Source organism: Carassius carassius, chromosome 11 (genome assembly GCF_963082965.1).
Source record: "Carassius carassius chromosome 11, fCarCar2.1, whole genome shotgun sequence".
Taxonomy (NCBI): domain Eukaryota; kingdom Metazoa; phylum Chordata; class Actinopteri; order Cypriniformes; family Cyprinidae; genus Carassius; species Carassius carassius.
In genome coordinates this window covers 19,438,405-19,458,713 of record NC_081765.1, presented here as the reverse complement: position 1 = coordinate 19,458,713, position 20,309 = coordinate 19,438,405, and the positions used below count along the sequence as shown (strand labels likewise).

The window sequence follows — 20,309 nt, the reverse complement described above, 5'->3', positions numbered from 1 at the left end:
AACATCAGATCTATTCCACAAAAAAGGTGGACCCGAAGACACATGACAAATGACTTCTAGCTGTGTGACACCATATTATGATACCTAATTCATTCCCTAAATGACCACAAAAATGTATTGGTAACCCATTAAATTACTGACTAAAATCAATTTTAAATAAAACTCATTTGTATACGCATCAACAAACACCATCTATAAAACAAAACTTCATAAATGACTCTGTTACTAACACGCTCAACTAATTATTCTTACAGGTTATTGCCTGTACACTTCGGGCCACCGTCTCGAAATGCTACTTTTCGGTGGTCAGACGACCTCAAAAAAAGCCCAAAACAAAGAACACGGAAAAAACGGAGTAGGCACTTCTGTTTTTTTCCACTTTTTCAGGGGCTTTGTGGACCAAAATGTCTCTTGCTGCTTTTTGCCGTCCTGGCATATCGCACAACAATGGTTGCTAAATCATTCATGTTGTTGATTTGTGGGTTCTTGAATATTTTTGTTGCTTTTTTAATATCACATACTGAGACTGCGTAAGTATTGCATGACTTGCTAGTACAGAAGAATCAATGTGCGTTATTCTGCGATTACTCAAGAAGCGAAATGGTTTACGATCATCTACAGTCATCTGGTTTGTGCCAATATGTTGTCAATGATTTGTCGATTGTTTCTTAAACAGTAGTTTACACAAAGCGACGAGAACGTAGAGAAGGCATCGTAGAGCTTGCTGTTGGTTCGTGAACTTCAACACTGAACTTCAAGATCAATGTGGTCGGGAGAAGGAAATTGGAAAGGGAAGACAACATTGGTGTTCTTCAATACTTTTTGGGTCTAAATTGAATGACGAGCTACGTAAGGGAGACCAGCTCGAACAATGGTAATAAATAAAGCTGGAGGCTGAAAAAAACAAGTTCAGGGTGAATGAATAACTTCTGCTTCAGTGTTCCTTTTGTAGTTTAAAAATTTAGTAGATGTGGCTCATGCTTGGAGAATTGCAAGGGGTAGCTTAGGTTAAGGTGCTGACTTCCTTCCAGTGTCAGAGTTGGGATCAGAATAGGAGATACTCAGTGTAGATTTTGCTTGAAAACTTCCAGCTATTTTAATGGGGCTTAATGGACCATCTCGGTTCATTCTAGGACTGAGAATGGGATTCGTCGATTAAATAGTTATTCTATTCATCGTGATTCTTCTGCATTCCTGTATCTCTTTGTCAATCTCTTTTCTCTTTGGGTGAAACCCTGGTGCTTGCATAATAAAAATGAACAGAGAATGAAATTATTGTTGAAATAATACAGAATCCGTATTTACTGCCAGATATGACAGTGTCCATCGTCCGTTCGCTCTCTGCCCTGTCCATCAGAAGCCTTCCTTGAAAAATCTCTGTAAGGCATCACTGAGGGATTTTCCCTCAATCTCTTTCTGTTATTCCTCTATCCTTCTATTTCTTTCTGTATCCGTCTTAGGAGGTCAAAGGGTAAAGGGTGGGATTTTGGGAAGGAGAAGGTGACGGTGGTCTCCCGTGGTGGAGTGTTGACAAGCATTTAGTTCCCACAGCAGCTTCGAGTGGACTGTGCATCTGGGTCCTGAAGGTTTACCCCCCTGTGTCGAGCAGCATGCGTAGGGTTTTGGGTGTCTGTTTTTGGCATCTTTTTTGCTATTGATAAAAAAAAATAAAAAAGGAGTTGAATGAAAAATAAAGAGCCTGAATGCTGTTCATAATGTCAATATTCTGTTTAGAGGTTGGCATGAATTGAAAATTCATTCTATTTCTTAAATTATGTTATTTGAATTTACTGCGGAAAGTTTCATCCATGCATGTTTCTTTTTTTCTTTTTTACTTGTAATTTTTAATCAAAATGTCACAAACTCAATCTGCCAGTAAAACAGACCTCTCTTTGGTGACATATGCCAGACATCTTCAATCATGTCGTCTGTTTGAACGCATTTCTTTTCTTACATTTGACTGCAAGCATGTGTTCAGATCTGCCCCCAATCAACAACTGACTAAAATAAACATCTTTGCTGTTTCGATCGGATATACGTCACAATTGAAAAGAAAAGATCTTTCGCTTCTTCTGTTTCATCACAACTTCACAAATAAAGAATAATGCAACATAATTTTGAAATGACAAGCAATCTGAAAAATTTGGTACTGGGGGAGTATGCAGTAAACAAAAGTCAAACAATTATCTAAAGCCTACGGTTTACAATAACTAGGTGCAGAAGAGAATATACTAGTAAGAAGACGACTTTAAGGCTCACCAATGGCCAGGAACAACTCGTTTACATTCATTGCAGTCTTGGCAGATGTTTCCATGAAAAGCAAGCCTGTGTCTTCTGCATATGTCTGGGCTTCCTGTACAGAAATGTTAAATTAATGTTTGGGTTATGGCTCACAAGACATTAGAGCAAAAGTCAACAGTTTTAGCTGCAAAATTAGAATTTTTAAATATAAATTGTACCACCATTATGCTTTATATTCAGCAAAGATGCATTAAATTGATCGAACAGTAAAAGTAAAGACATTGTGTTCAGTGTTATCAGTGTTACAAAGGATTTCCATTTCACATAAATGCTCTCTGTTCTTCTGAACTGAACTTCCCTATTCATCAAAAATCCTAAAAATCATGGTTTCCACAAAACACTGATAATAATAAGAGATATTTCCTAACCACCAAATCAGCATACTAGAATGGTTTCTGAAGGATCATATGACACTGAAGACTGGAGTAATGGCTGTTGAAAATTCAGCTTTGACATCAACATTATAATATATATATATAAAAAAAAATTATATTTCACATTTTACTGTATTTATGATCAAATAAAAGCAGTCTTCGTGTGCACAAGAGGCTTCTTTCAAAACCATTAAAAGTCTTTTACGAACCACAAACTTTTGAATGGTACCGCATTTTGACATGGAAACATTTTAATTCTGTTCTGTCTTTTTTTAAAGTTTGAAATACAAACAGCACTACACTATACACACAACAATCCCAGAGCTATTTATAAATCAAACCATGATGTGAGTCTTTTTGTCATTTAACTGACAGAAAAAACCCTAAAAAAACCATATGAACTATGATTAAAGAAAGAAAGGTATGACCTCATACTCCACGAGTCTCTTTTCTGCTAGGTCAGCCTTGTTTCCTGCGAGAGCAATGACAATGTTGGGACTGGCCTGCCGCTGCAGCTCTTTCACCCAAGCCTTTGCTCGCTCGAATGTTTCCTACAAACACATGGCTAAAGACTAAGCAACAAATATAATATTTTACCAAATGAAAGTTTGTAGCCTTTATATAACGTGTGTACCATTGTAAACTTACAGGCTTGGTGATGTCAAAAACTACAATAGCTGCCTGGGCTCCGCGGTAGTACATAGGGGCCAAGCTGTGGTAGCGCTCTTGTCCAGCCGTGTCCCAAATCTCAAACTTCACTGTAGTGTCATCCAGACAAACAGACTGTGCCAAGAACGCAGCTGATGGTGAGCAACAGATAAAAAAAGATGAGTAATCTAAGCTAGAGATTCAAAGATGAATAATACTGAGGATTGACATTCTTTGTGATTGGAATCAGAGTTATAAAAATGACAAAATCACATAAAATACTAAAATTTTCACTTTATTAGTTAGTAAAAAAAAAACTATAAAAAATTAATTGGAAAAGTACTTATAATAGTATATAAATAATGCTAATAAAACAGTTTTGAAAAGAATAAAATGGAATACTAAAACTTAGTTTTTTAATGTACAAACAAAACATTATGGTCTAAATACAGCAGGAGTTAAGCAAGTGTAAACTTACATTAAAGCTAATGAACAATTTACTTAGCAGTAGAATAATTTATTACGATTACTATTATTGTTTTTTTATATATAATTTTAATTCATTTGAATTAATTATTCATTAAACATATGCATATTTTATCATACTGCTGTTGCTGCAGTTCTATAAAAGCAAAAAGCCACTCAAGATAGTGTTTTAATGTGACTTTATCTTCAGTTCATGTTTTTAAATACCCCTTAACCATGGTAAAATCACTGCAATCCATGCCCTCAAGTGCTTTATTGCTTTAGCAAGAACTCCAGTCTAATATCAGTGTTGCAATAAGTCCATTTATATGGTATATGTCTGATTCTATTTTATGGGAGCCAAAGTCTAAAAATGTTTGCAAATACTAGTGTGAAGATTAAACTCAGAGAACCTGGTTTGTCATCATACTCACACGTGATGGCATCTACTGCTATGACTAAGTACAAGATCAGCTCAGTTTAAAGTCAAGTTAATACAATGTTACAGATCAATATAAAGAATCTACAAGTGTGTTCTCACTTCTCAGCACTGTGGAATATACTGCTCACACCCAATTAGGCTCTTGAAGTGTTTATTTGCAAAACATGTAATAGGCGAAAATCTACGTGTGCAATTGTGTTTTTTTATATATATAAAACTAGTGTTCTAGTAGCCCAACTGGTTGTATATGGTAAAAGGATCTACCAAATTATGTACAATACAACTCAAAATTTCAGGGTCAGTAATATTTGTAATGTTTTTGAAAGAATTGTCTTATACGTACTACTCGCTACTCACCAAGATTGCATTTATTTGACAAAAAATAAAGAGTAAAAACTGTGGAATTGTGAAATATTAATACAATGTGTTCTATTTTAATATGTAATTAATTAATTACTCTGGTAGCAAAGCTGAATTTTTTGCAGCCACTACTCCAGTCATCAGTGTCACATGATCTAACAGAACCCATTGTAATATGCTGATTTGGTGCTTAAGAAATATTTATTATTATCAATGGAGGATTGGAAATGGAGAGAATTTTTTTAAGGATTCTTTGATGAATAGAAATAACAAAAGAACAGCATTCATTGGAAGTTAATTGTTTTGTTTTTTTTGGAACAATGCAATAATCTTAACTGTCACTTCAAATCCTTTTTAATGTGTCCTTGCTGAATAAAATTATTCATTTATTTCAAAAACCAAACTTACTGACCCCAAACTTTTAATCTGTACTGTATGTAGGAATGTAAATGCAATAAACGGTTCAAAACAACCAAAATCTACCTAAATATCAACACCCATATTTAAGAACTCAATTCAAATTCATCCCCTATGCCTCACCTCCAATGGTGGTCTCCTGAAACTCATCAAACTGGCCCTTAACAAAGCGCAGCACCAGGCTGGACTTGCCTACGGCCATGTCTCCCAGCAGCACCAATTTGAACTGGCAGATCTTGGTCTGCGGTAGGCTTCCATTGACCCTGCGAGAGCTCATGATGTAGGAAGGGTGGCCGTCCTCCCCGACACCGTCTTTAAAAGCAGCAATTTAAAACAGTCGACAAGTTGTTGTTGGCTTTTTTTAAGTGCTGGAGACTTCTTAAGTTGTGAGGACAGCTGTCAGACTATGATGCTAAAAAACAAACAACAATAAGAGTAGAATGTAAGTGAAACAGGTAGTGGAAGAGGAAGTAACTTACAACTAAAACAAAGGAGAGTTAACATACTGAAAAACTGTTTTTTGTCATTACACGCGATTAAAAACATACTGAGACTTTTTTTTTTATATTTTCTTTTATGTTTCACATAAGACAGCTAGTCATACCTGTTTGCAACAACACAAGGGTGAGTAAATGATGCCAAAATGGTCATTTCTGGGTAATCTATCCCTTCAACTATGCTCTAGTAACAACCGCTATGGCTATTGCAAAACTAAACTAAAACGAATCAAATGACAGCCAAAAACAGTTCTCGTCTCCCTCTCTACACAGCCAAATTACAACTTTCAAGTCGGCAGTCATAACCACAGATGCTCTAATCAGTGAATCAGTTCTGATCAGAAGATGATGAGTAAAGCAACAAATTAACATTTCTTAGGTAAGAGTTCATTGCTAAACATCCTCATGACTGTTTAAATATGTGTGTCAAACTTGCGTAAGTAAATTTTTGATTCAACTGCTTATAAATGTCTCAAGAAAACAAGGTGGCAAGTATCTCAGCTCAAGTGAACTTTTGAGATTGATTTGATGGGCATAGCATGAAAAATCTACACTTTACTCTGCATCTCAATGAAAATATCTGGATATTGAAAGTACAGCCTCCCTCATACATTCCAAATCCACAGTTCCTCCCCAGGAATTAATTTTATTGTTTAAAATTCCTCTTGTGATGGATGTCAACATCCATCAACATCAATATCTTAGTTATTGTGCACCAGGTTGTCCACCAGTTTTGCGAAACTGTCACCTCTTTGTGGTTTCTCGGTCGTGTACTGTTCTGCTCTCTGAGTTTGCATCAGTATCGTTTTACAGTGCAAATATTTTAGCTTAACTGCTTAAGTGCATAGGTCAAAATCGGCTGGCCATCTCATACAGCAACATGAAGGCATTAAATAAAGTGTTAAATAAAAAATATAATCAATGTGCACTTAATATGTAACACCTTTGTTGAGCTGATTGTAATTATACAGTTATATTGATATAATGTTGTTTTAATGAATTGTACTTACACATACTGCTTGACATTTCCATTGTAAAATTAAGAGTTACCATGATTTGCACTCACATTTTCTCACATAGTGAAGCTATAGGGTGGCCACTGCACAATACAGAATTTGAATGCTGTGTTTCACCCTGAATATTCATAACATTTAACTATCCATTAGACCTTCCAGTTTTACATAACATCTTTAATCCATAATTGTTACCCGTATGTATGCATGCGAATTAACGCATAAATCCAATGAACAGATGCCAGTCTAATAATCGGGTGTATGACTGTTGATCTGATTAATCAATCTAATAATCACGTGAAAGCCTATTGATGTGATTGATAACTCTAATAATCAGGCACGTTTACTGAACTGAATAATAACTCAGTTATTATATATCAGTATAATAACACCAAAATAATTTGGTGTATGTATATTGATCTGATTAATAACTCTATTAATAAAGCATTTCTTTACTGATCCGATTAATCACTCTTATAATCAAGTGTATGTATATTGATCTGATTAATTACTCTAAATATAAGGTGTTTGTTTATTAATCTGATTCATCACTCTATCAATATGGCATATCTATTGATCTGAAAAAAAAAAAACCTGCAATATTAAGGATATGTCTATTGATCAGAATAATAACTATAAAAATCAGGTGTAATTTATCTGAATAATAATTCCAGTAATCTGGTGTGTGTATACTGATCTGGATAATAACTCTATAAAAATCAGATGTATGTTTATTGGTCCTGATAAATAAATTCGATAATCAGGAGTATGTCGACTGATCTGATTAGTTACTTAAATAATCAAGGATATGTCTGCTGATCTAATGCATAACTGTAATAATCAGGTGTATGTGTACGTGATCTAGTCCATATCTCGGACAGTCAGGTGATTATGTCTTTTGGGATGCATTAGAGACGCTCTGACCATTAACGTGACTCGTCTCGATCCAGGCGAAGCGGGCCGAGCGGTACCGTGAACATCGATTTCTAAAATAATAACACCTCTTTTACATAAAAAAAAGAGTCATATACAACTATCTGCATTATTGATATCTACCTGTTGTTGCCAGTCGCGGCTGTTTTGGTGGTGGCTGTTCGGCTGTTGATCTATCAGCTGGATATCGGTCTGCGAGCACTTCCGCACATCCGCGCATGCGCACATTGCGCAGTGAGCAATAAAAGTCAACACATTTGGAAAGATTTCTTTGTTTTATTTACTGATTCGTGTATAAATAATACTTTATGGTCTTAAAATAAGGTTGATATCGTTTCCCTTTTGTAAGGACTAAGCTTAAAATTGTATACAATGCTGTCTTGTATAGTTTAATTTGAAAGAATATTAAAATATTTAGAAAAAAACATAAAAATAGGCTATATTTATTAAAACTATTATAAAAATAAGACAACTAAATAGCTTTAAATATCTTCTATTAGACTAAATTAACTAACTTTTATTTTGAAATCGAGAAAGGAGCTTCTAAAAGAAGGATATCAGTTTATATTATCAACAAATACTCCGAGATTTATAAATAACACCAAATATTGCTTTTTATCATCGTCAATAAAAGGCAATATATATATATATATATATATATATATATATATATATATATATATATATATATATATATATATATATATATATGTGTGTGTGTGTGTGTGTGTGTGTGTGTGTGTGTGTGTGTGTGTGTGTGTGTGTGTGTGTGTGTGTGTGTATTTATTTATTTATTTATTTTGGGATGACTTTTACGTTGAAATGAAGTCGGGCTACAAAGGGAACTATTTGTGTTACGTCACATTGTGACGCAGATATGGCAACTGCTCATGAACAGTTGTGCTATTTTATCGTTGTTTGTTTTCTTAGAGATAATATTGCTTTACAGATCTTACATTTATAATTTATTATTCTAAGGTGACGGTTTGGTTATTGTGTAGACCTCTAGTAATGGTGGAGTGAATGAAGAAGTTTTGAGCGGCATAGCAGCGCGCGTTCGCGAGGCGTCTCTGTTTGGGTCGTGCGCGCGTCAGTGTGAACAGCATCGGAAAGAATTTCAGTTAAAAATATATTTTATACATGTATATTATATTTTAACCTATGGAACAAAGATGACCGCCTCTTGAAGCCCTAAACTCTCAAGGATCAGGTATGGAGAACAAAAACTAAGCCCATTAATTATCACAGTGTTATTGTAACGTTATTATTTCTAGAAAGTATGTTTCTAAACTTGTTATAAAGTTGGCTGGCTGATCCAAATCTGGTTTACATCGACAATTTTACGTTATTGTTATTGGTAATATAAAAATTTTGCGGAAAAGTGAGATCCTCCACATCGTTTTTCTTGTTTCATCAGTTGAATTGGCGTAAAGGAAGCCATTTATTTTCCATTCTATAAGTTACATACAAAAACTTTCTGGATTGATGTCGAACATAAAAAAAGGTTATTTATATATATTATATATATATATATATATATATATATATATATATATATATATATATTGCTTTTTACTTTGTCACTGGCTTATATTCTTTGTTTTCTTTTATCACTTTTGAAATAATATTTCTAATTGTATTTCTTGTATATGTTATTAATTGAAAAATGCACCGATTAGCATCTAGATACTTAACTGGGATGATGTGGTTGTCATGGACACATTGATTGTTTCTTTTAACAAGGCTATCAAGTGGTTACTTGCTTGACTCATAAATCTGGCTCAGATTGGTTTGATATGATAAAATTCTTACTTTGACTTTCCAGTTTTATTGTAAAATCTCTATCCAGTCTTTCTATTGTTACCATTACTTACCACTCCTATTATTATTGTCTACAACATATTATGCAATTTGCCAGTGCATTATCACTTCCTCATACACAGCCATGTTAATGGTGATTTTATACTATCTTCTGACTCCGCTTTGTTTGAAAAAATCTTTTATCTTCAGTAGAAATGGACAAATACACCGCATGTGTATGGCCACGTCTGGAGCCCTTCCTGATCGGTGTGCTTCCTGCCACACCCCCAAGCAAATTCAGCATGCATTATCTGCGCAAGATGGCCTGTTATGTCCGGACCCGGGATGGTTGCTTCCCCAGGCTTGGCTGGCACATGTGGCGACACATCGCTTGTGGCAAACTGCAGCTGGCAGAGGAGCTTGCCTGGCTGTATTTTGAAACTTTTGATCTGTTGATGCCTCGTTCTGCAGAGCAGAGATTAGAGTGGGCTGAATCTCTATCTCAGTGCCACACTCCTAAGGAACTTGACAGGCAGCGCTGTAAGGTAAGAACAAAAATGGTGTAGTGCTTTTAGATAGTATTATTGCTGTTCTGCTGTGCTAATCTTTTTCTCTATGCCTTCTTTTAGCTGTCAGTGGACACTCTGCAGTTTCTACTCTTCTTGTATCTACAGCAACTAAACCGAATTTCTCTTCGCACTTCACTGATTGGGGAAGAGTGGCCAAGTCCCAGATCACGATCTCTCTCTTCTTCCTCTGAGAGAGACAACAAAATAAGCTCCCAAAATAAGGTGTGTGGGTGAATTTTATGAAAACATCAATCATGTTTCATTATCTGAAAAATGTAAAGAGAATTTCATAACATACAATGATTTGTGGGGTAGGGTGGGGGTATACGCTACCATTCAAAAGTTTAAGGTCATCAAAGGAGTTATATGATGTTGCAAAAAATATTTTCTTGTGTGTTTTTGGTGTAATGAAATGTGTTTATGCAGTTTAAGGTTCAAAAAACACATTATTTTCCACATAATGTACATTATTGTTGCTCCTCTATGCCCCACCTTTCTGAAACAGGTTGATTTTTACAAAGCTCATCGGTCTGAAAATCAAGGTGTACACTGATTGGCCAGCTATTCAGTGCATTGTGATTGGCCGAATAAGTCCCGGCACGATGAGACAAAAACAATAAAACCCATTGAAAACTAGGTATTTTTTGCATCCAGTGGGGATATAATTGCTGATTATAATGAAACCATTGTAGGCTAATCTCAGCAAACAGTAAAATGTGTTGCACACATCTGAATAATTGGGTTGAACTGTTCTGGAACAGTATTATAAATACAACTTAACCACTGATTTCTAGTTGTGTCCTCTTTTGGAAGGACAAACAAAGTAGTTTTGCTTTCACAACAAAGCACACAGCATCTCCACAACATGACAGCGGCGGCAACAACAATACTACAGCGAGAATCAAAGTTACGCCTTCTTTCTTTGTGTTAACATTTGGGTGGCGTTATGCAAATCTTACCTAAAGCTGACATAGACATGAGGGGGCGTGTTTAAAGGAGGCATTTTGGGGGGCGTAGACAAGTCTTAACTTTTTTTATAAAAAATATCTCTTTGGGTTTGAATGTCTCTTTACTGTCATAAATGCATTCAGTATAAATTTGAAACATATTTCCAAAAGAAAACAAATGAGAGCTTTATCAAAAAGTTGTAACATTACATGTCTCTAGAACACAAGTTAAAATAATAAGTAAAGATGCCAAACAAAATGTCTAGACATATGGCCAATGCGCTCATGCGCTAGATATTCATTCTTTTTGCACCTTTCTATTTCTAACCTTTTCTGTTCACATCTTATACCGTGTGCAGTGTGAACGCTCTGATTCATTAACATGGGCTCGAAAAAAATCCGCATCACAGACAGAGTGTGAGAACCTGGAGTTAGGCATATGCCCAGTCTGTTCTGTTCTCGCGCTCCACTTAGGCGTGCTGCAACCTGGCTGGTTCAGATAGCATAGTGCAGAAGGTTGGGGCCGCGGAAAACCATGCTATAAAGCGATTTCGAAATCGCGCACGCTCAAATCGTGATTTTATTACGATTTAGATTAATCGCACAGCCCTAGTTTGAGGCTTTAGTCTTTGAAACTTTAGGGATCTTATTGATTTACTAACAGCTTGTAACACTCAAAAGAAAAAGGAAAACTTGAAATCGCATTATATGACCCCTTTAAGACCTTTTTTTAAATTAATACCTTTACTCTGCAATGATGGATTACATTTTAAATATATGTTGTTGTGTGTTTTTTTTTTTTTTGCAGTGTTAATGTGTACATACAAATAGTTAACAATTATATATAATAGGAATGTATGTATTTGTTTTGTTCTATTTTATACTTTATTTAATTTATGAAAAGGAAAATTGGGTATGTGTTTCACTGTCATGAAAATAATAAAAAATAATTTAAATATAAAAAAAAAGTAAAATCTTTACAAATACTTAAAAATTGTCCTTATGCAAAATACAATCTCTTATTTTTTCTTATAGGGGTGAAATGTATCCTCAGACATCATCAGATTCACTTTTGTATGTCCCCTGAATGTACTTTCACTTGTCACTCACACAGTCAGGTGTACATTACATTTGTGCCTGTATCCTGTTTATATCCTTTTTTTTGTTTGTTTATAAAGACTTATGTATAAAGAGAGTTCCATTTTGTTTATTTTTTTTTGCATAATAATTTGTTTTTTTCCTTCTGTTTGACCAGAACTGGGACGACCAGGCTCATCTTACTTTCATCCAGACACACCTGGCTGAGCTTTTGGAGCTACTAGTGGAGCCAGGCCAGCTGAGCAATTCAGGGCAGCTTCTGCGTGACAGCCAGCTCACTTCAGAGGCCTTGGAAAGCCTCAGTTTGTTGCTGGAAGGATCTGTGAGCCATAGCCTTACCGTGTACCCAATCCACAAGCTCCTCAGCCACATGCCACTGCAGTCTCAGGCAGGATTCTCCAAACTCAGCCACTCCTACTCTCTGCAGCAGTTCCAGGGGTTTCTGCATCAGGCCCTTTGCCTCAACCCCTTCGGCATCTCCACCTGCTCACAATCGGGAAAGAAACTGGCTTGGGCCCTGCAAGGTAAACTGGAAGTTCTCGTCAAAGGAATAAAGTTGGGTGTTTAAAGTTTTACAAATCAAATGTCCTTTACGAATATTTGAGGTATAGTTTCATTTAAAGGGGTAAGGAATTTAGAAATCAACTTTTACTTGAGCTTTTGATCATTGTACTAAAAGAATGTCCTGTAAGTTTTTAGAACTGAAAACGTCCTTGTGTTAGTGAAATAAAAGCTTTCATTGACACCAGGCCCAGCGAACACCAGATCCTGGAATGTGCCTACATATGACATAATAGATAGGTTAAACACCTCCTCCACAGAAAAATATCAACACCCAATTCTGTAGCCCCCTCACTGATTAGCACATGACACGGAAATAACACAAGTGGCGCTAAACCAAGCATTAAACATGCCGTTAAAGATCGCAAAATATTGTGCAGTGCCTGGTTGTGAATGAACACATACGCTGCATAACCTTCCTTCAGATTCAAACGTTAGGAATAAACTTTATTTTTAATGAAGTTTCAGCTCACGCAAGTAAAACATAGAGGGTTTGTTCACTTCATTTCACGGCAGATTCCTTTTGTAAACAAGACACAGGTCCACGCTTGATTTGCAGAGAGATTGAGATTAAAAGTCAATATGATTAAAAAGATATGACAGGAATGGTACAGCACACCTGTGTGAGTAAAAATATTTGTACTGTGTCACTACTGCTTTGTTAAAGATAACTTGATATGTCCTGATTATGTGTCTAAAGTCACAGAAGGCTCCAACTAGGAACTATGACTACTTCAGGTCTTCAATCTGTCACACCCATAAAAACCAAGCGTTTCTCGAGCCAGCCTCAAAACCAGGGTGGAAAATAGTCTGTTACTTATTGATTTTAATGTTTTTGAATGTAAAAACTACGCAAATGTCATAAGTGAACAACAGTATCAAATTATTAAAAAGCCAGTTCATGACCCCTTTAAATTGTGTGTGAGTGGAAACAAAAACTTTTCATATACAAAGACATAATTTACATAGAAATCATAAGGGAACAGTACCAAAAGCCATACTTTTAAATAATTAAAATGGTTTGAATGTGTCTAGTTTAGCTTAAAATGATTGATATTTAACCAGATTATAGAATTGCTAACTCTTCTTATTTTGTTTTGTAGTAGAGGGCACCCTAAAGAAAGCCAAAATATTCAGAAATACTCACATGGCTCCTCCAGGAAGTCGACTGCTGCTCATGTCGCAGGTTTGCAAACAGACGTTGGCCAAAGACTCTGAAAAGCTGAATAATGCCAACATCAAACTCCACCGCTGCAGTGAAGCTTTCATCTATCTTCTCTCTCCTCTGCGGTGAGGAATCACCTTATTAGATTAAAATAAATGCACTTATTGTTTATAAAGTGCACTTCAGCAGAAACCTACAGAGGTAGGATTTGTCCATTTGTTTTTTGTTTAGTCTACATCTATGTAAAACTATGTCCTTATCTTGCAGGTCCGTGACCTTGGACAAGTGCAGGAACTGTACAGTGGTTCTTGGCCCGGTGGGGACCAGCATCCACATTCAGAGTTGTGAGAATGTCCGTGTGGTGTGTGTGGCTGGCCGTCTGACCATAAGTGGCTCATCTCACTGCACAATCCATGCCCTTACCCCTACTCGACCCCTTCTCCTTCCTGGGAATGTGTCACTAACACTGGGCCCCTTCCACACACATTATCCCACTCTAGAGGACCACATGGCTAGTGTGGGCCTAGCAGTGGTTCCCAATTCATGGGACCTACCTCTGCTGTTTGGTACCTCTGCCGAGGGTTCCATTACAGACACTAGCTGCTACCGCATCCAGCCCCCCTCTGAGTTTTATCCGCTGGTGATACCCTTCAAAATGGAGGGGGATAACTGTGAGATCCCTTGGGGCCTGCCGACAGACTACCAAAAGGCCGTGGAGAGCCGAGAGAAGGCGATAGAAGACTGGCAAAAGACTGTGAAGGAAGCACACCTAAACAAGTGAGCCCACTTTTCTGTTCCTTTCAAAGCTGTTGTACTGTACATAGTTAAGTTAAAATATAGGCATAGATTTAGTGCTACACCAAAATTTGGCTCAGAAAGACACTGCAATATGTGCAACGTTAACCACTCTGTTGATTTGAATCCATTGTAGATCTTTCGCATCATGCTAGTAGTTTTTATTTTTATATATTATATATATATATAGATATATATAGATATATAGATATATATATTGTATTATATTTTTAGAATAAAATCAGTTTTTATAAGGTTTTTTTTTGTTGTTGTTGATTTTAATGAATTCTAGGTCTGTCGTATCGCACAATCGCTTTTATCATTTTATGTATTATTTTAGGTTTTAATTTTTTATTTAAATTTTTTTTTTTTGGTGCATTCCCTGACGAGATTAATTTGGTTTAATTTAACAAATAATACATTTATTATTAAGATTATTGTCAAATTATTTTTAGAATGAAATCATTATTTTCTTTTTTGTTGGTTTGTATGTAAAATATGTATTCATTATATCAATATATTTGGGTTTTGGGCTTTTGAATATAGCTTTAAACACATTCTTTGTTTTTCTTTTTTTTTAAACAAAGATTAAATCCAGTTTAAGATAAGTCTAGCATTATTATTAAATCAGATGTAAAAGTGCAATGCACCTCCTTAATAATCACCTGGGGAAATGTTTTTTTCTTTTAAGACATGATGCATTGTCGTTGTTGTTTTAAAGGGTTCAGAGACGGCAGTTTCAGGCCTTAGTGGAGCAGAAGTTTCATGAGTGGTTGCTTGAGACAGGACAAAGACAAGAGCTTGACAGTCTCCACCCTCCTGTCCTCACCCCCTCCACCTCTGTAGACCACTGGCCTGCCAGCCACACCTCCATCTCTCGACAGAATGTACTCCAAGATCAACCACCAGAACCAGCAATGGGACGGGCACCAACTGTTTGCTAAGAGAACAGCTAAACAACCAAAAGCTGCTTTTGCCCTCTTTCCACCAAAAAAAAAAAAAACTGATCTTCAAACATTAGTGTTCCTCTGGTATGAAGACTGTCAGTGCTGTATCAGGTTTTGACAGGGACTTTGTGTCCTGTCACATTATGGACATGTAGAGAAATCTATGCTGGATTAGTTTGTAGAGATGCAGGGTTATTGCTGCAGGTGTCTTGATAGTTTTAGCATTATGCTACTTTCTGTTATAAGACATCAGTGATTCCAGAGGTTGATGTGCAAGAGAATATCACCACTAGAGAGTCATTATTTAATTAAAACAGCAATGCTCCCTTCATATGAATTTAGAGGAAACGAGGATGAGAAATGTGCAGGTGTGTACTGTAATTATTGACAAATATGTCTCAGACTCAATTGGTACGTGGCATAACACATATGCTCACTAAAGAGTTTGCAGCTATTGCCTCCTGAAATCTCATGGGCTAGTATAAATGTTTATATTTCTCCTTTGCTGTATGTTTGTTCACAATGCCTTGCACTGTATTTGCACTATAACTGTATCTGCACAATTCTGATTCCATCAACGCTTTTTTAACAACACTCATTTAAAAAGTCTCTTAAATGTATTCATTCCTTAAGGGAACATTTAAAATATGTTTGACTCAGCATTTTATAGGTTAGTGTACATATTCTATAGGTAGCTCTGTGACTTGAATATTGACTATTAAATTGGGTTTCTTAAAAGTGAAATGGTTTGGGTGTTTAATAAACCATAACTATTTTCATATTCGGTTTGAGGAAAATTTTAGCTATTCAGACTTTTGACTTCATTAAAAACTGAACACACCCCTGAATCTTTCCCTTGATCTTTAATTGCCATATTGAATAAATAGAACTTAGCTTTGGCTTGCTGAATGGAGTATATGTGTGTAATACATGTCAAATTAAACACGTGACATTCAGTTGTCATTGCAAAAAAATATATATTTTTAATTTTTCCTCCAATTCTGGTAGTATAACTGAATTTGTTGAAGAGCTACAATTACTCATAAAGTACTGATAAACTAAAGTACCTGTTATTTTAGTATTTATATATATATATATATATAGTTCTGTTTTTTTTTTTTTTTTACAATTCTACATAGCTTTATTTTTTATTTCAGTTTTAGAAAATTAGTCGGTAATTTTAGTATTTAAACTTAATTGGAAAGACAAAAATGTTAATTTTCATTAAAGAGTTTGAGTTTAATTTCAATCACTGAAAAATTTATTTTTAATATGATATATATTTTAGGTAAAAATAACAACACTTGTATGTAATAAATTAGTTTAAATGCACATTACTCCCACCATGTTGGTACTGTACAATTTAACCACTTTTTTTTTTTTTGTGCGTTTTCAGCACTGACGCATTTCAAAAGATCCGCCCTGATCACAGTGTTCAAACCTTCCAAAATATTGGAAGATACTGTAGATTTGTCAATTTAAAACCTAAATTATCACTGCCTGTTCAATGGTCAATATGCAAACCACTCACATTTTCTCCAGATTTGGTTTAGTTAGCCAGTTCATTTTCCAGTGTCTATGCTGTTGAAAAGAGCTGAGCCAGGGTAATGGGTGCCATTCAGCATGTCATGACACAATCCAATGAGTCCGGGCTCTTTTTTTGGCAGAGCTCTTGGCATCAGGTGCTAGCCAGTGTGCTGTTTGTTGTGGTTCAGATTGGTCCAGTTGTAGGGTGCAGTGGTGTTTCAGGGTGAATGAATGCCCATGCCAGGCTAGTCATTATCCTTTAATCCCCATTTGCTTTTCTGGAAAAAAAAAACTGAATAGTGCTAGAATCACTGACTCGTTTTTTGGATCTCATTTTCATGACAAAGTGAATATCTGGTCCTCCCCTCCTCGTCATTTTGACATTGGGAGCTGCATATTTAAACAGCCCCATAAACATTGACTCTAGACACTTAGACCTCCTCCCCAGTCAAGACCGAAAATAGTATTCAAGATGGGCAGGGTGAGTAGGAAATCACTTTACAGAAAAAGAGAAAACAAAATTACAAAACAAAAAATACATATGTATAATCAAGGTTTCTTAAATGGCAGATTATTGTGTAGCATCTTTGTGTTTTTATTTCAGCAAATTAGTTTGCCAGTGCGCATGTATGGATGTGTTAGGGGGATTTGGGAAATGTAAAAAATCTACCTAGCAAATAGTGCTGCTATATTTTTTTCATGACATTATCAAATATTCAAATGTTTAGATTTTTTTTGTATGCTTTCATGAAATGCCTAAATGATGACACTGATTTTTAAAACTATTTTCTAAATGTCTTAGCCTGCATTCAGATCAGTACTGTAGGACTGAGTTGGATTAGATTATGTTTGTGAAACTACGTTTTTAATCACAGATCAGACTATTTTGGACCCAAGATGGTCATCTGTGATTTTAGATGTGCAATATTGGTTGGTTGCTGGCATAACAAACTGGCTTATATCACTGGTAGATTGTTATTAATGTTGCAGGTATACCAGCTGATCAATACTATATTTTAATATATCTTGAGAATTGTTCATAGCAAATCAGTGGATGCCAATTAATGTCAAACTCACATTGGTCAGACAAGATAAAATGTACATTGCTTGCTGGCCAACCAGCCCAAATCAGCATGAACATGGCCAAAAATATTGTTTAAGCATTTTTAAAAGATGTTGTCATTAAAGTATACAAATGCTCTTCAACATTATCTTGATGTGTTTCAGATTGTGTTTTTTGAGGACAAAAACTTCCAGGGCCGGCGTTATGAATGTGACAGTGACTGCTCTGACTTCCATACCTACCTGAGCAGCTGCAATTCTATTCGTGTGGAAAGTGGTGCCTGGGTGGTTTACGAGCGGCCCAATTACACAGGTAACCGGTATCTGCTAACCAGGGGAGAGTATCCTGAATACCAGGGCTGGATGGGCCACAATGACTCTCTCAGTTCCTGCAAGCTCATCCGCTTCGTAAGTTCAGCTAATACATTCAACATTGTGCATTAGTGAGCTTTTTTCTAAGACTTTAACAGGGTATAGAGCAGAACAAATTTAATTTGCTATGTTTTTAGACCAGGCATAATGATCAAGCTGTTTCACAATGCTGTGCTAAAACTAAATTCAATCTACTGGGTTAAAACTTAATAAAAGCCTAGGAAAATATGAGTAGTGCAGACCTTTTCTAACCAGTTAACCTAATTAGGCCACAAGGCCTTTGCCAATAAAACAGTGTCCATATGATCTGCAGTATTTGATTCAGTCTTGTTGAAAGACCAAACTTATGTGTAATGTAAGCAAACATTTAAAAATGTGTTAAATTCATAAAATGTCAGACCATTTTCTGCCTAAAAGCCTGTAGGAATAAAGCATGAATACTATAATTTAAAGTATATCTTTAAAATGGTCCAAAAATTTTAAGTTTAAACTAGTCAAACAAGATAAAAATGTACATTAATTAACAAATTCTGCTTATAAAGGTCTTCAAGTATTATAGCCTATTGTTAAATGACTTCCACCAAACTAGAGCCATCTTATTCCATGTCATCTTTTTGTCATTTTGTCCCATTTATCTTAACTCTAACATTCATGCACAAATATTTCCTCCCCTTTTCCCTTCCCAAACCCAAATAAACCCAACCCATGCAGACAAGTGGAATGCAATACAAGGTTCAGTTGTACGACAAGCCCGACTTCACAGGCCAGGCTATAGAGTCCATCGAAGACTGTCCATCTGTGCTGGGGAGGTTCCGTCTGAGAGAGGTCCATTCCTGCAAAGTTCTGGATGGTTACTGGATCTTCTACGAGCATCCCAACTACCGTGGCCACCAGTACTTCCTGGAGAAGGGCAACTACCGCAAACCAGTGGACTGGGGTGCGGTCTGTCCCACCGTGCAGTCTTTCAGGCGCTTCACTGAGTGATGTCCCTGTGTCACAATACTACTTGCCTGTGACTCACTGAAGTTCCAGCTGAAATAAAGTTTGGCTGGAGATCCACTCAACAGCACATTTGTTGCTTGTTTGTAGTTTGTACTTCGACTAATATCAATAGCAAAGCATAGGTCTTAGATCTACAGTTACAGGGTAGAGATTGAAGATTGAGTTCCAATTTAGAAAAATAAATAGATAAAGATAAATCAATTTAAAGTGTTACATTACTTTGCATTGCTGAAAATGTTTTTGAAATTAATTAGTCAGCAGCAAAAATTACAACAATAGACTATTTATTTAGGTCGATTATTGTTTTTATAAACTGTGGTCCCACATCTTTCAACCAATGACTTTTCCAGTCATTCACGATTAACTTTATAAGAATTTTCAATACAATTTTTAAAATCATAGCGATTTCTTGCCAATAAAATATTTTCAAGCTGAGTGTTACTAAACAAATTACATTCAAGATTTAATTTCCATTACTACATTTTATTAATTTCCCTGACTTTCCCAGTTCTGGAAATCCCACATTTAAAATTCCCTCATATTTTCAGGTTTTTCAAAAGAGACCGTTCAGTACTTCAAACAATTCCTTCATCAAGTAAAAATGTGCATAAGTCTTAAGTTCTGTTCATACCAAGAATGAAAACTATAACCATAATGTTTTAAAAAAAAATCTCAAAGGGAATACACCCCAAATATAAAAATAACAAAAAAGAGAGGACAACACTTCTGGGATCACTTTCAGAGCAAATTTTTTCCTGTCAATGAATGATAGAAATGGAGTCATCCAAATTTAGAATGATCCCACTAATATGTGATCCTGGACCACAAACCCAGTCTTAAGTCGCTGAGGTATATTTGTAGCAATAGCCAAAAACAAAAAAGCATTGTATGGGTCAAAATTATAGATTTTTCTTTTATGCCAAAAATTATAAGGCTATTAAGTAAAGATCATGTTCCATGGAGATATTTTATAAATTTCCTACTGTAAATATATCAAAACTTAATTTTTGATTA

At 35.7% G+C, this 20,309-nt stretch overlaps 3 protein-coding genes across 3 annotated transcripts; 2 read left to right on the top strand and 1 right to left on the bottom strand.

Annotated features, from left to right (window-relative positions):
• Positions 1-1,064: 1,064 nt before the first annotated feature.
• On the bottom strand, positions 1,065-7,697 carry LOC132152956 (ras-related protein Rab-5B-like). The gene is made up of 6 exons (XM_059561992.1): positions 7,574-7,697; positions 5,131-5,419; positions 3,324-3,475; positions 3,104-3,226; positions 2,260-2,353; positions 1,065-1,651 (listed from the first exon to the last, which is right to left on the bottom strand). Exons 2-6 carry the CDS (start codon positions 5,282-5,284, stop codon positions 1,539-1,541), a joined length of 636 nt encoding a protein of 211 aa, XP_059417975.1. The 5' UTR covers positions 5,285-5,419; positions 7,574-7,697; the 3' UTR covers positions 1,065-1,538.
• A 1,766-nt stretch (positions 7,698-9,463) lies between these two features.
• On the top strand, positions 9,464-16,318 carry LOC132152452 (TBCC domain-containing protein 1-like). Its single transcript, XM_059561210.1, has 6 exons — positions 9,464-9,795; positions 9,880-10,041; positions 12,022-12,388; positions 13,529-13,715; positions 13,858-14,367; positions 15,107-16,318. The coding sequence occupies exons 1-6, from the start codon at positions 9,466-9,468 to the stop codon at positions 15,327-15,329; spliced, it is 1,779 nt and encodes a 592-aa protein (XP_059417193.1). The 5' UTR covers positions 9,464-9,465; the 3' UTR covers positions 15,330-16,318.
• An 869-nt stretch (positions 16,319-17,187) lies between these two features.
• On the top strand, positions 17,188-19,362 carry LOC132152955 (gamma-crystallin S-like). The gene is made up of 3 exons (XM_059561991.1): positions 17,188-17,340; positions 18,087-18,329; positions 19,005-19,362. Exons 1-3 carry the CDS (start codon positions 17,332-17,334, stop codon positions 19,275-19,277), a joined length of 525 nt encoding a protein of 174 aa, XP_059417974.1. The 5' UTR covers positions 17,188-17,331; the 3' UTR covers positions 19,278-19,362.
• Positions 19,363-20,309: the final 947 nt, after the last annotated feature.